At 38.3% G+C, this 16,514-nt stretch overlaps 1 protein-coding gene across 1 annotated transcript; it reads right to left on the reverse strand.

The window, feature by feature from the left end:
- Nucleotides 1-712: 712 nt before the first annotated feature.
- LOC145793810 (uncharacterized) lies at nt 713-1,774 on the reverse strand. Its single transcript, XM_082876682.1, has 2 exons — nt 1,562-1,774; nt 713-1,114 (listed from the first exon to the last, which is right to left on the reverse strand). The coding sequence occupies exons 1-2, from the start codon at nt 1,772-1,774 to the stop codon at nt 713-715; spliced, it is 615 nt and encodes a 204-aa protein (XP_082732808.1).
- Between the last annotated feature and the right edge of the window lie 14,740 nt (nt 1,775-16,514).

Here is a 16,514-nt window from a genome sequence, read left to right on the forward strand (position 1 = left end):
TATACTTGATCCTGAGGTCGGCACATAACTTTCTGAAGATCTTTCCATCGAACTGTGTTTCGTTATCCGCAATCAGTATCCGTGGGATGCCGAAGCGCACCACCATGTTTCTCATGACAAACCGCTTTGTGTCCGCTTTTTTGATACTTGCTAGCGCCTCGACTTTAACCCACTTAGTGAAATAGTCAGTTGCAGCAATGAAGAATCGCATGTTCCCAGTGCCTCGTGCCAATGGTCCAACAATATCCAGACCCCATTGGGCAAAAGGCCATGGGCTGGTGAGTGGACTGAGAGTTTTGGCTCGCTGATGAATGAGTGGAGCAAACCTTTGACATTTATCACACTTCTGTACATACTATTGCGCATCTTGTTGCATCCGTGGCCACCAGTACCCGTGAGTGAGGGCTCGGTGCGCTAGTGACCTTCCACCAACATGGCATCCACAAATCCCATCGTGAATTTCGTAGAGAACATTCTCGACCAGATTTGGATGCATACATAGAAGATAAGGGCCAAGATAGGTGCGTCTGTACAGCTTCCTAGATGGTGAGATCCAGAACCGAGTTGACCTTTGTCTGACTTTGTTGGCTTCCTTTTTTTCTTTGGAGAGAGTACTAGATTTTAGAAAAGCAAGTATCGGATCCATCCAGCTCGGCTCTAGGTTGCTGCAGAGGACTGGAGATGCAATGCTTGGTTCTGGCATGAACTTAACCTAAACTTTTCTAGCATCTTTGGTATCTACTGATGAGCCAAGGCAAGCCAGAGCATCAGCATGGCTGTTTTTGTCCCGACTAATTCGTTCCACTCGTATGGATTGAAACTTTTTGAGTAGGTCTTTGGCCTTGTCTGCGTACATAACCATTCTTTCATCTTGTGTTTTATAGACCCTAGAAAGCTGGTTTACCACTAGTTGTGAATCGCTGAAAATAAGAAGCTGTTCTGTACTGAAGTGTTCGGCACTACGTAAGCCAGCCAATAACGCTTCGTACTCTGCCTTATTGTTTGAAGCCTTCCAACCAAGCTTGAGAGCCTGTTCCCAGATAAATCCTTCTGGTGAGATAAGTACTACTCCTGCCCCCGAGCCTCGGTTATTGGATGACCCGTCAACATAAAGCTGCCAAATGTTTCCAATAAAAAGTTTCTATGCTTCCGAAGCGCAGTGCTTTCCCTGTTTGGTGGTGCATGGCACCTATGCTGAACTGGGATTCCCTGGCTCGGTATTCTAGGTGGGAGCAAATTCTGCGATGAATTCTGCTAAGACCTAGGCCTTGATTGTCGACCTGGGTTGATACCGAATGTCAAACTCACCAAGTTCTACCTCCCATTTTGCTGTTCGGCCAGAGAAATTGACTCAGCTGAATATAGATCTGAGGGGGAATTCAGTGAGAACATTGATGGTATGCCCCTGGAAGTAGTGTCATAACTTCCTCAAGGCGAGAAGCAGCGCGTAAGCTAACTTTTCCAAGGGTAGATACCGTGTCTCGGCATCTAGTAAAGTCTTGCTAACATAGTATACTGGCCACTATTCCTTGTTAACTTCTCGAATTAGTACTGTGCTTACGGCATGATCTGAGACTGCTAGATATAGGTACAGCTCATTTCTTGGTTCTAAAGTGAACAGAAGAGGTGGTGTGCTGAGGTATCTTTTGAGACTTTGCAGTGCTTCGGTACACTTGGAACTCCATTCAAATGCTGCCCTTTTTCTCAATAACTGGACGAAGGGCTTCATTCGATTTGAAGATTTGCTGATGAACCGATTCAGGGCGGCCTCCATTTCGGCCAGTTTCTACAGCTCTTTAGCCTTTGTTGGTACTTCAAGTTCTTGTATTGCTTTGATTTGATCCGGATTCGCCTTGATTCCTCTATGAGTGACCATGTATCCCAAGAACTTCCCTGTTCCTACCTCGAAAGCGCATTTCGAGGCATTAAGGCGAAGCTGATGGTTTTTCAAGATGCCAAAAACTTCTCCCAAGTCTGCAAGGTGGTTTGTAGCGAGCTTACTTTTTACTATCATATCATCTATATAAGCTTCCATGGTTTTCCCAAGTTGGCCCTTGAACATCAGAGTGATCATTCGCTGGTAGGTTGCCCCGGCGTTCTTCAGGCCGAACGACATTACTTTGTAGCAGTAAGTTCCCCTTGGAGTGATAAATGCTGTCTTTTCTTGATTCGGACCGAACAGTGGTATCTGGTAATAGCCGCTATAAGCGTCCAGAAAGCCCATGTGCTCATGCCCTACTATTGAGTCTACTAGTTGATCGATGCGAGGCAGTGGGAGGCTATCTTTAGGGTAGGCTTTGTTTAAGCAAGTGAAGTCAACGCAAACTCTCCATTTTTCGTTCTTCTTTTTGATTATGACTGTGTTGGACAGCCATTGTGGGTACTGAACTTCTCTGATCGCTCTCGATGCCAGGAGTTTTTCGACTTCGGTAATTATTGCTTCAGTGTGCTTAACTGAGGATCTCCGACTTTTCGGTACAACGGGCCGAGCGGAGGGGTTGATGTTGAGCTTGTGGCAAGCAAATTCTGGGTTCAACCCTGCAGCATCATATGCTGACCATGCGAATACCTCCACATTTTCCCTCACCAGTTCCCCCAATTTAGACTGAAGAACCAAAATTGAAACTAGGCTTAAAAGTTCAAGGACTAAATTGTTCAAATTAAAACTATGAAAACTTAAGTAAAATTTAAATCAAACTATAAGTGTGAAAACTGTAATTAACCCAAAAAATAAATAGCAACTCCACAACTTGATATAATGGACATTTTATGAGTGAATACCAAAGATGATTGAGACTTCATAATCAGAGTTTTATTCCCATGGAATAGAAAACTAAACATAAATAGTTAACCATACATAAATTTTTCTAAATCACTGTGTTTTTCTTCTGCATGATGATTCAATTGTACAGATTCTTATTTTTTCCAAAAAAACAACATTAGATATCACCAGGTACGCAACTGTGTTAGATTCGAGTCACTATTTCCGAGATAGAAAGCATCTGGTTTTACTACCCAGACACACATATAAGGCAGATCTGGTGTTTCGCAATAAGGTACTAAATGCTTGTTGAAAACATCAAAGCTGATGTCCTTTGAATTCCACTAGAATCGGCAGAAGAAGAGAGTACGTTCCAAGAAATTCATCCTAAAACTCCAACGGAATTCCGCACCATTTTTCAGAGAGTTGTATCCAAGATCGTCGTCTTTCGATTGGTAGTGAAACGACAATGGGGTGGGTTTGTCTGGGACTGCACTGATGATATGAACCTGATAACGTTCGAAACCTGCAAGAACATGATTTGAGCAAACAAAGTAAAAGGCTAAGATGATAGTTGGAAGAAGAGAACGGTTTATCATCATATGCCTCATTTTCTACAACTGGATAGAAGTGTTCTGAGTTGGTGTTCTTGTTGCCATTTGTGCCTGTGTGTATTGTATATAAATAGTACTGGTCTAGCTATGGTTTAAATGTGTTTCTATTTACACTGTAATAAATCAGTAAATATAATTATGAGTATTTAAATAGATGAGTAATCCTAGGGATCACGCATTTATATTCAAAAATTTATTCACAATGATGTGATATGGGAGTTGGGCCTACCATTATTAAGTACATAATAAATAAAAAATTGACACATATCATGCCACATCATTATGGATATTTTTTGAGAATCTTAAACATTTTTCTAAATAGATTATCAATAAGTTAACCCATTCATTATACATTTTTGTATGTCTTTTTATAAAAAAATTTAAAAATATATTTAATTTTTTTTTCATTCAGATAGGTCCAATTTATATATTCTGTATATTTATTTTAAATCAATGTACAAATTACAAATACCTAAAACTTCCAAATTATGTCACATCACCTATTAGTACAATAATTGATATGTACCAATTAATATATGCACCAATTGGTATATCAATTAGTGTACAATCACCTAATTGTACACTAATTGATATACCAATTAATACATGCATCAATTGGTATATCAATTAGTGACCAACATATGTTATGACATTATTATTGACCCCGTCCATTATACAAATTACAAATACCTAAAACTACTAAAATTATGCCACATCACCTATTAGTACATTAATTGATATACCAATTAGTACATATAACATTATTCTAGATTTATGGGGCTTCTAAAATTACACTTACCTCCTTTATTTTTCCTGATATTGTCAATATTTCCTCTTCTATCATATATCTCTTAAATATTGTCAAGTATGCTCCAGTCCAGATTACGGATTGAGAATTTGCCTTCCTTTTACTATTGTCTACATGATCTCTTATGTCAATACTCTTTTTTGCGCTAAGTTTTTACATTATTTTAAACTTGATTAAATTACAAATTCGTTTAGTATGTGATTTAAATTTAAGTTCTTAATTGAGGAGGTTTGCACGCTCATATGCAAGGTCTACCAATTAGTTGATTATGAATTAGATTTGAGTTAATTAAAGAAGCCAATATTGATCCAATTTCCTTCACTTTTCATTTAAACTTTATATGATGCATTTATAAACATACAAGTTAATGTAACTACTGCAAATATGAGATGGAAGGGGAAGCTAATGAGGATGAAAGAGGAGGTGATGGGGGATAGGAGCTGAAGAGAGGGTGATCGGAAAGCATTGGGAGGGGAAATAAGGCCCTTGCGGTGACTGGAAAGGGAAGAGAAGGCCACAATAATGGCTAAAGAATGGGAAAGAAGTGGTGGCCAAGCGGTGTTGTGAGGGAGGGAGGTTCTAATTGCAAATCTTAAATTTTTTATTGCATCCATTATATACACGTGCTTTTTCGACAAACTGTTTTTTATTTTTTTTTCTTTTCTTGATTTATTTTAAATTTAAAAATAAAATAAAATAGCAACTCCACAACTTGATAGAATCATCGTTTTATGATTGAATACCAGAGTTGATTAGACCTCATGATCAAAGATTTATTCCCATCAAATAGTAGTATAAGTGCTTGTCCAACGAAATGCTTCTCAGTTCAATCTATCTACAAGGAATTTGTCTCCTCTATTCGGCCAAGACTGAAAATTTCGCCTCTTATTTGAGGGAATCTTGCACCACACACAGTTCAACTTTTTAGCTGCCTAGCTTGGCATGGAATTTGGTGATACACTTGAAACGGTGAACCATACACTGTAGGAAATTAGAGATTTAACGGCATTTAATTAACGGCATTTTATTAAACGTCACGTTTTTTAATTTTTAACGGCTTTTTATAATCGCCGTTTATTTTTTTTAACCAAAACAGCACCGTTTTGTAATTGAAGGCGTTTAGACACGCCTTCGAATGCGGTGCATACACGCGCCCCTTTTTGAAACCCTTATTCTTGAATATGAGCCCTTTCTCTCTCTCTTATACCCACACATCTCTCTTATCTTATGCGCACACATCTCTCTCTCTCTCTCAGCGACGAAGAAGACGAAAGAGAGTACTCTCGGAAGAAGCTTTGTCTCTCGAAAGATCAATCGGCTGTTCTTGAAGAGAGCTTCAAAGAACACAAGCTCCATCGGCTGTTCAAAGCGATTTCGAAGATTCAGATCGATATCAATCGGCTGTTCAGAGTGATTTCGAAGTGATTTCGAAGATTCAGAGCGGCATGTGCGTTGCTAAACTTGTCGTTGATCAACAAGAACAAGATTTCGATCGGAGCTTGCAGAGCGATTCTGCCATTGATAACGCTGTTGATGAATGGATCGAATAGGGGGAAGAAGGACGCGATGACGACGCTGTACAAGCTGTGTACGGTGAAGGTGAACAAGGAGAGGGCGGTGAAGGGAAGGGCGGTGAAGACGGTGGTGGGGCTGGTGGCGGCGGAGTAGATGGCGGAGAAGGCGATGGTGGTGATGAGTAGCTTGGCGGCGGTGGCGGAGGGGAAGGAGGCGATTGTGGAGGAAGGGGGAATTACGGCGTTAGTGGAGGTGATTGAGGATGGGTCGCCGAAAGGAAAGGAGTTCGCGGTGATGACGCTATTGCAGTTGTGTGGTGAAAGTGCAAGGAATAGGGGTTTGCATGTCAGGGAAGGTGGGATTCCTCCATTGGCAGCGCTTGCTCAAACTGGTACTGCAAAAGCCAAGCACAAGGTCAGTTTAGTGAAATTTCACACTACTTTTTTTTATTTATTATTTTATTAATTTTTTTGGGAGGTAACAGAATCTCCAACGTCAATCAAAAAATTTATTAATTTTGAGTAAAAATTTAATAATAGGGGTAATTTGATATCGTTTATTTCAAGGTTGAATTAGAATTTTTATCAAATTTTTTCATATTCTGTTGTCTAATAAGACGACCAAGCAGATGTCATGGAGGTCGTCCGGAGATGAGCAATAAAGACTGTGGACATCTATGTTCGTATCCATTGGCTAACTCTACGTATAAAAATTACCTATAATTTCCTTGTGATGATGTTTGACGGGCAGCATGAATTTTAATGCCTGATTTGGTTTTGTAGGCTGAAACACTGCTAAGGTATTTGAGAGAACAAAGACATGAAGCTTCTACTTTGAGTCCTTAGAGTTAGAGGGGTATTCACATGAGATTAGGTTTTATAATTATACTAGAGTGTTTTATAATCATTGATTGTAAATAGGAATTGTTTTGATTGTTTGTACAGAGTAGTTGAGAAATTTGGAAGTTTATGATAAAAAGAGAGAGGACGAAGAAAAAAAAATAAAAAAAAATGATGCCAGTGAGGAGGAGGAGCTGACCTTATAAGTTTTATGTATGTTATTGACTAGGTTTTTTTGGGTTTCTGGTTTCCTCTGTCTTAAATTGTTATTTTTGTCGAAAGGTTAAAACTTGCTGGCCTAGGAGTGGGTTTTGGATTGATTGAGGATTTGGGTTATGCTTTGTTTTCCAAATTCTGTTGGAAATATTGCAGATTGTAGATTCTTCCCTTTATAATGCTATTACTTGTTTGTTATGGTACATATACAATATTTATGTATATTGCTTCGTCTAGGTATTGAATTAAGCGACAATCGCATATCAATGGACAGCTTAAAAAAAAAAATTGCATTAGGTGCTGGCACTCGCTTTGGTACTTATGAAATTTTGACAGCTTTTTATGATGGTATATTCTTCATTCTATGTGTAGTTAGAAGTTATTGTGCTTGTTCTTAATATTATTCTATGTGCAGTTAGCAGAGGTGCCTGGGAATGTTGATATGGTTATCTTCCCAAATTATGTGAGTGAATTGGTTTTCTTTTAAATAATTATTTAGTACTTAATACTATGAATTTATACTACTGTTATCTGGTAAGCAGTTGTATATGTTGTAATGTCAGTTCTAGCATTCACTTTATTCATTTGAGATTCATTTGATTTTGCTATGATATCACTCCATTTCATTTGATTTTGTTGTGATGCTGCTGTGGTGGAGGGCCTGGGAGGAGTCAAATGAGATTTTGCTGTGATTTTGCTTTGTTTCAAAAGCCATTTCATTTTATTTTGCTATGATTTTGCTCTATTTTAAAACTCTACACTTCTTATTTAATATTTTTTAAAGCTTTTTTAATAATCAACAGAATTATAGAAGAGTTGTAGTGATCTTATTGTCACAGATTATGCTTCTACACATTTAATATTCTTGGCTTTGTTGTTAATATGATGCTTTATATTATTACAATCTGTGGTAAGATTATGTGAATTTAAGTATATTATTAGGACTTTCATGTATATTCATTGCATTGGCATTACTGGATGTTGCCCAACATGTTTTGAATTTAAGAACTATCCGTTTTAAGCTACTTGTTGCTAGAAACCTGTGGTTTTCTGATGGTAAATTTGAGAATGAAGTTTTGAGACTTGATCTCTCAACTGCAAGCTGTAAAAATTGCACTCAAATTTGTTTGGCTGCCAAAATTTCAGTGAGTTGGTAACACTATATGATAGTATCTATGACAGGGTTTTTGGCAAAGTCAGTTTTGGGAAATTTCTTCAAGGTAAGTTGTATGGAAAACCATTCTTCCCTGCTATTGGTGATTCAATTCCTATATCATTTATAGAAAGAAGAGGTTCAGCTGAGTTTTCATGGATATAGTTGAATCCTCAGATGTATCCATAGTAGAATTTAGAAGTCTTGTGGTTGGTGGCCTTGAATGATATGTATAGATGGAACTGCACCAAGTGCTATCTTGGGCTAGTGATAATAAATGCATAGATTGAACCACTTAGGCCTCATTTGGATGTAGTTACTTTTTCAATTATGAAACTACATCTGAGTGCCACCGAGAACTATGATGTTTGAATTTTTGCAGACAAAGGTATAGAACAGGAAGCAAAAAAGGGCACAACATACTAAATTGAACTCTGGTTAGGCCCCAATTACCCACAAATTAGAGATTTTTTTTTAAAATTTTACAGTTAGACTAATTAATTTGTTAAAGTTAGACCCTATTAATATTTTTTTATAGATAAAATCATTAATAACGTCAAAACAAATAATTTATATGATGAGTGAGAGATGAGAATCAAGATATCATTGCACTGCAGCACCAGTCTTTGTCATTTCTGAGCGAAACAGAAATGATAGATTTTGTGTTGTGACTTGTATGTATGATATATATAGTGAATATGATCATCTATATTAGTTTAACATCATTCAACGACAAATAATTTATATGTATATTTAATATTTTTTATATATTTACATATGCAATTAGGTTTGCGGGGTTGCCTAGTGTTTTTGTCCACACCCGGCCCAAATTTATTTGGGCTTCTAAATGAAATTCTAATAAGGCTAGTATCCATTTGCCAATTCTTCCCCTCAACATAGGTCTAGATAACATATACTTAACCAAATCTGTGGTTGCAATTACCAAGACAGTTGTAGGTAAAAGATAGTATCTTAATTTCATTGCAGCAAAATACAATGCAAGGCATAACTTTTCTACATCTGAGTATTTACATTCACAAGAATTTAAAAACCTACTAAGGTAACAAACAGCTTGCTCCTTGCCTTCTTCATTGTCTTGGGCTAAGAAAGCTCCTAATGAATCCTCTGTTGCAGCTATGTATAACTTCAAGGGCTTCTCACCCTTTGGTGGCATTAGCACTGAAGGGTTGGCCAAGTAGGCTTTGATTCCTTCGAAAGCAATTTGATGCTCTGCTGTCCACACAAATTCCTCTTCATCTCTTAACCTTAACAAGGAAGAAAATACTTTAGTTTTTCCTGCAGTGTTAGAAATGAATCTTTGAAGAAAATTAACCTGTCCAAGAAACTTTTGTAATTCCTTCTTACTTGATGGAGGTCTGGCTTCAATGATGGCTTTGGCTTTATTCTGGTCAATCTGTATTCCTTTCTTGTGTACTACATAGCCCAAGAAATTTTCAGATGATATGCCAAAAGCACACTTAAGAGGATTGAGTTTCAACTTGAACTTTCTCATTCTTTCGAAAGCTACTTTTAAGTGAAACAGATGCTCCTCCATGGATTGGGATTTAACTACATTATCATCAATATAACACTCTAAACACCCTCCAATGAGGTTGTGAAAGATAGTGTTCATAGCCCTCTGATATGTAGCCCCAGCATTCTTCAGACCATTTTAACCCATTCGAAGGTGCCAATATTCCCAGGACATCTGAATGCTGCTTTGTGAACATCCTCCTTTGCAATGCAGATTTGGTTATAACCAGAGTGCCCATCCATCATTGATAAAATTTGATGCCCTGCTGAACTGTCTACCAACAAATCTACTATAGGCATAGGATACTCATCTTTTGGAGTTGCTAGATTTAAGTTTCTGAAATCAATGCATACCCTTATTTTACCATTCTTCTTAACTACAAGCACAATATTAGATAGCCATTCAACATACCTGGCTGTCCTAATAAAGCCTGCCTTGAGTAGTCTAAGAATTTTCTCCTTAACTTTCTGAATCACTTCTGGACTCATTCTTCTTGGTTTTTGCTTGTATGGCTTGAAATTAGGCTTCATAGGGAGCCTATGTTCCACTAATGACCTATCCAATCCTGGTTGTTCATTATAAGACCATGCAAAACAATCTTTATATCTCCTTAGAATAACCAACAACTGGTTCCTGTCAAGAGCATTCAACCAAGCACTTATATAAATGGGCTGTTGTACAGAACCTTCCCCTAAAATTATTTCTTCTAAGGGGTCTTGTATCTGAGAACTTACTGAAGCTCCTTCTTTGATTCCTTCTAGCTTCGAAGCAATCTCTTTGCTGTGTTCTGCTCCCAGGTTCTTTGATTCAACATCTTTACCCTCCTCCTCATAGACAAAGTCTATCCACAAGGCTTCTTCTTCCTGTATCTCCTGGACTTTTGTTTCAATATCCAATGCACAGTATTTATCAAGGGCCAAAACTCTGGCCTATTGCTGCTCCTTCTTGCAGCCAATTATCATGGCTTCTTTCTCTTGCTCTTGCACTTTCTGGATTATTGATTTTACATCTAATATTGAGAACTTAATTAGAGCCAAAGACTTGGCTTCTTGTGCATCACCTCTTTGCCTACAACCAGGCATCATTCTCATCCTTAACGACAACCTCTTCATCAGCACTCTCCTAGACGAAGTGCTTCAGGTGTGTCACTTCCACATCAGCCATCACTTTGGCTGAGCCATCAAGTTTCCTCAGTATACTGAGTGGTGTCACTCCCCCAATATACAATTTGGCCTCTGCGAAGTCTGAACAGGCTATGAAGGGTTGAGGATCCGCATCAATTTTCTCTGTCTCTCCATTACCCAAGGCATCATTATTTTCTGATGCAAAGAAGAAGGCACACACTTGTTAGTGTGAATCCAATCTCTACCAAGTAAAGCATTGTACTTAGCATTGCTGTCAATAACGAAGAATGCTGTCATGCAGTCCCTGGTTCCCACACTCAGGTTGATGGGCACAATTCCCTGATCCATCTGTTTGTCTCCAGCGAAACCAGCAATGGTTGTGCTGGTTGGGATTAACTTGGGATTCCTTTTCCCTAGTTTCTTCAAAGAAGATTTTGGTAGTAAGTTCACCGATGCCCCATTATCCACCAAGACTCGGTTCAATTGTATCCCATTAAAAAAGGCCTTGATATACAAAGGCTTGACATGCTGTGTCATAGAATTCGAGGGATACTCAAAAGGATATGAGAGGTTAATGCTCACCTCTTCTTCACTCTCATGTTCAGTTTCCATTGGGGTAGCCATTCCGGATTCATCCTGCACCATACTCACTTGTGAGTCTTCACTAGAGACTGGAATTGGGTCAATTTCTTGCCCTTCTTAGTTCTCATCTCCAGCTTGGAATTCATGCGGTAGTATGTGTACCATATTCACTGACACTGAGCCAAATTGGATGGCTGGCTGTGTCTGTTTCTCCTCTTGGCCACCTTGTTCAGTTACTCCAGAAGCATCCTCCATGCTGCATTCTAGCACTTCATTATTAACAAACTCCTTCGAATGGTCTTTCACGACCGGCTTTTCAACCAAAAATGTTTGTTCAGCCATGAAGGCTTCGAACATTTCTTCCTCAACCATTTCTTTCTTTTGGCCTAAGCCAACTTCTTTCTCTGTCTCGCTATCATTCTCCATCAATGCCTTCTCCAATCCTGCTAAACTAGACCTTTCTGTGGCTTTTAGTTCAGAGTGAACTTTGGCCAATTATTTTTTGCTGCAAACCGTTTTACCTTGTAGAGTTGGTTTTGGAGTATGGTCTGACTTTGGATTCTTCTTTCCTTCTGTCTAGACCAATGAAGAACTCTCTCCACTTTCTTTCAAGTCCTTCTGGTACTGAGTGTACTTACGCTGAATCTTCCTCCTTTGTGATCTAGAAATCACGGGGACCATATCTAGTTCTTTTATTTTGGGGTGTTTAAGCAAAACCCAATTGTTTGGAGCCACCAAAGGAGGTTTGACCATCCTACCTTGGTTTCCAACAACATCTCTCTGGGTAGACACTTCCCTAGGTTTGTTTTGCATCACAAACCAGTCTGGAACTGCAAGTACCCACGAACCTACTGACCCAACTATTGAACTGCTTCTTTCTTCCTTCGAATCCATCTTCGAAGGTGGCTGTGAAGGCCACTGCTTGGTGCTGACTTCATGTTTTGGGCCTAACTCAGGCCTTTGATGAAGGTGTCCGCTTTCTGTCCTGCGTGATGTTGGTCTAGGGGGCCAATCTCTGGCTTTGATCCCATAAACTGAACCTCTCTCCAGTCTCCTCTCAGAATGACTGCTCTCCATTCTGTGATAATTAGGTGGCCTGGACTCATACAAAGGCCTCTTGCCTTTAGAATGCATTATATTAGCTGCTAGTTCAACCATCAATGGTTGCTGCCTAACACCAGATGGATATGGCCTTTTATTAAAAGCATTGGTTGGTTTAGGACGCCTCTGCACATCCTTGTAATATTGCTTCCCATCAATTGGAAACCCTTTCAACCATATGTAGCTCAGTCTGCACCTGGGACACATCGTTTGCATTATAGCTGTCTCTAAAGAATCGTCATCCAGTGCTTCTTCATCAAAGTCTTCCCTCTGGTGTGAGAAACCTTGTCCAATAGCTGGTAGATTTCCAGTGTCTTTCTTGATAGTTGTCTAGTTGGCAACATGCATCTGCACATTGACTTCTCCCAATTCTTTCAAGGACAAGCTTCGAAAGTTTGGCATTATGACATTGGCTGCCACCTCTCCAATTTCTGGAAATGGATTACTGTCGATCCCCATGGCCTTTTCTGCTTTGGCTGGGAATTTCAAACTTCCTTTCCAAATTTGTTCTTGGATCCTGTCTCGAAAAACAATACAGTTCTTAGTCGAGTGAGACCACGAATTATGCCACTTACAATATACTTTTCCTTTAAGTTCATCTGGAGATGGAATTTTAACTCCTTTTGGTAACTTAAGGAAGTTAGCCGCAAGCAAATGATCAAAAATGTCATCTGCCTTAGTTAAATCGAAAGAGTATTTCCTATGAAGGTCTTTCTTTTTAAACTGCTGGTCAATTGTTGTATCCTTATGAATTAATGCTTCACAGATCACAGGTTCTTTCCCCACAATATCTGCTGCTTCAATCTCATAATTAGGATCTCTATAATATGTCTTGTATGTCTTGTACGATGCATTATTTCGATCTTGTTCCTCCTCTAGTAATGCTTCGTACCTAGACACCTTATAAGTCAGTTCCACTAAGTCTCTAAACTTAGTTGAGTCAAACTTCTTTTGAAGCCTAAACTCTAAACCATCTTGAGCCAATCTCACGAATTCTGGCTCTGGTAGGATTACCCTACATTTGTTTCGAGCCCTTTTAAATCTGGCAATAAATTGGGTAGCCTTCTCATCAGGTCTTTGACTCAATCTTGCCAAGTCTGCCATGGAAACCTCTGGCTCCGATTGGAAGAATTGGGCATGAAATGCCTCTTCCATTTGTTGCCACGTTTGGATAGAGCCAGGTGTAAGGTTAATATACCATACAAATGCTCCCCCAGTCAAAGAATTTGGGAATAACCTTAACTTCATATAGTCATTATTAGTAAATTCACCGCATTGAGCAGCAAACTTAGCAATATGCTCCACTGTTGATTGGTTTCCATTCCCATAAAAAAGGGAAATTTGGTATCCTGAAACCTCTTGGGTATTCATGTACCCTATCTACCCATTCTGGGTATGGTTTCCTGTATACATGAGTCTGGACCCCCCGAGTCGTCGGTCCTCACATCTCTCTAACAGTGTCAGCAATGTGGTACGGGGCCAGATCATGGGATTTGGAATCATTCTTATACCATTTTCTTGTACTGGGCTAGATCCACCAATTTGCATTGTTTCACTGTTAAGTACTGAGGCATTTTGACCTGCCATAGGCCTCGAAATAGGTTCGTACCAAGACTGAGGTGATGGTCTTTCATAGTTCTGATTACTAGTTTGACCATTAGAATGTCCATTAAACTTGTATAGGCTGTTTATCTCTAGCCAATCTTTGTTGAGGGACAGTTAAAACTTCCTCCATGTGTCTTGCGTTTGTTGGTTGGTGGTTATTCATTCGATCCAAAAAGGATGTTGCACACCTTTCCATCGTGTTCATTAACTGCTGTCCCATGGCATCTACTAGGCCACCCCATGGATTTATTGGCTTAATAGATGGAACAGTGGATGGTCCAATTCCTTGGTCTCATCCAATATTATGAACATGTGGTACTTGTTCTGAAGTGCTGGTCTGTTCGACCATAGGTTCTAATAAAATGGGAGTTTCCACAGGATGTGCTATCACATTATCCTTTGGATTAGGTATCTCTACTTCTCATTCCACGCCTTTCTCCAAGCGTTCAATTTCTTCTTGTCTCCTACGTCTAGCCATTTCAATTAGTCCCACCAGACGTGCCAAAAATATACGTTGGCTTTTTCTCTTTCGAAGGTTATTTTTGTAATTGCGAGCGTGCCAGCAAGGATCAATCAGTCCTTACAGAAAATTAATTGCCAACCAATTATCAGACGATTGTGTTTTAATTCTTTCAGCCTCAATGAAGAGGACTTTTACTACTGGCTTGATTTAGGAGAATTAAACAAGATAACAATTAAATAAAGAAAAACTTACAATGATCCAAACTCAGCCTCGTAGAGGTTTACAGCAACAATCTACTACTTGAAACTACTCCTATGAACGAAGTGCAACGCAGGAATTTAAAGTACAGGAATGTAAAGAACATGAAATGTAAGACTGGAAATGTAAAACTGAAAACGAAAATAAGTAAAATAAGATAGGTTTTTTGGATCTGAGTCTGGGGGTCTTTTTGTGGGCCTTCTTTGCTATTTATACTTCTCAAGGATGACCATCGAACTGCATTTCTAACTGTCGAACTGCTCCTCCATGATCGCTGATCATGTTGCCTTATAATTAGCTCCACTATGCTATCACTTGCAATTAGGCTTCCCTCTTAAATTTGAATTTAAATGTGGGTACCCGTTGAAGCCACATCACCTTGCATCTCTTTGTTGATCCATTACTACTCAGATCTCGTAATAACCAATACTAACTGCCACGTGTACGATCAGGATCAAAGACTTGAATAATCTTCTTGTATTACCCTTATTCTACCACGCGTCGAATTGTAATTGGCTTGTACAAAATATGTAGCCAACAGTGCTGCTTAGTGCCAACCTAGTTGGGATTGAGCTGTTTCACTATGATGGCCTTTGCATCATTCCCCCTCCCCCCTCCCTTCTTTATTGTTGTTTTTCTTCCTTTCTTGAAAGGTTTTCTCTCATCAATAAAAATTTTTTGGTTGATGAAAAAAAAAAGATTTCTCCATTTTTTGACTTTTCGGGATTCCTTTCTAATGACAATTTTTAAGATGATAAGAATTGGTCTTGTAATATTTTTTACAACAAAATTTTAACTTTTGAGAATGGAAAAGTTTAATCCTTGAAAATCATATATGTTGTAGTGCATCTATCAATACTCTTTCTAAGCTAAATTTTCACATTATTTCAAGCTTGATGTGTGCTTGGGCAGTGGGATGATCCACACATTAATCATTAAACAAAATGAAATGAGTATATTAAACATTTTATATACATGTACATTATTTTATGATTAAAATAAGATCAAACTCTTAGCCATTGTTTGGGAAGTGGATTTGGGTGGGTTTGGGGTTAAAATAGGTACAAAAAACAAAATAAGCATTTTAGCCCCAATAAAACAAAACATTACATCTAAACTATAATCATTACATTTTTTCTCTCACAAAAAAGTCAAAAAACCATTCTCAAATCAGGCTTTTTAGCCTCAGGCTAAAATAGTCAAAAAAGTCAAAAACCAAAAAGCCAACCCACTTCCCAAACCTAATTTTTTACATAATTTTCCCTCCATAATTAATACACAGATGATGCCAGCTATTAGGGAGGCTGTATTTCCACGCATCATTTACTCTATATACAAACACTTAATGAATAAATTTTATGTTACAATTTTACCACTAAATAAATTTACAAATATAGACATAAGTATACAAATCTCACCTCAAATTTAAGATTTCTTAATACACATCTTTGAAATTAAAAAAACTCTTAGAACACTTCTATTAGAAGTCTGACATTAAATCCTAGTTTTATTCTCTATGGTTTCTCAATCAACTTTCCGAAGTCTGCATCTTTCTAAAATCTTCATCTTTTAAATTTATTCTTACCCAAGCGTCACATTAGAAAACTAGCATCATAAGTTGCCTCAGAAGTTCAGGTCTGAAAAATCCACTCCAATTCAGAAGTACAAATTTGAACAAATGAGAATGGTTCGGTTGTAGTCCTTCGAGGAAAAAAGTTTAATTCTTAAGTACAAATCCGAAATTTTATTTTTGGTTCGGTAGTAGTTCTCCCAAAGAATAAGTTTAAGAAAAATGCTTGGGAGCATTAAAAAAGGATCACTAGAGGGAGCACTAATGATGTGACAATTGGCCCCGCCCACTTTCTGTGCCTTGTTTTTATTTATTTATTTATTTATTTTGTCATTCTTAATGTATTAATGTTATTAGTGATATATTTTTTA

This window comes from Camellia sinensis, chromosome 6, assembly GCF_055761805.1.
Source record: "Camellia sinensis isolate YWXY chromosome 6, ASM5576180v1, whole genome shotgun sequence".
Taxonomy (NCBI): domain Eukaryota; kingdom Viridiplantae; phylum Streptophyta; class Magnoliopsida; order Ericales; family Theaceae; genus Camellia; species Camellia sinensis.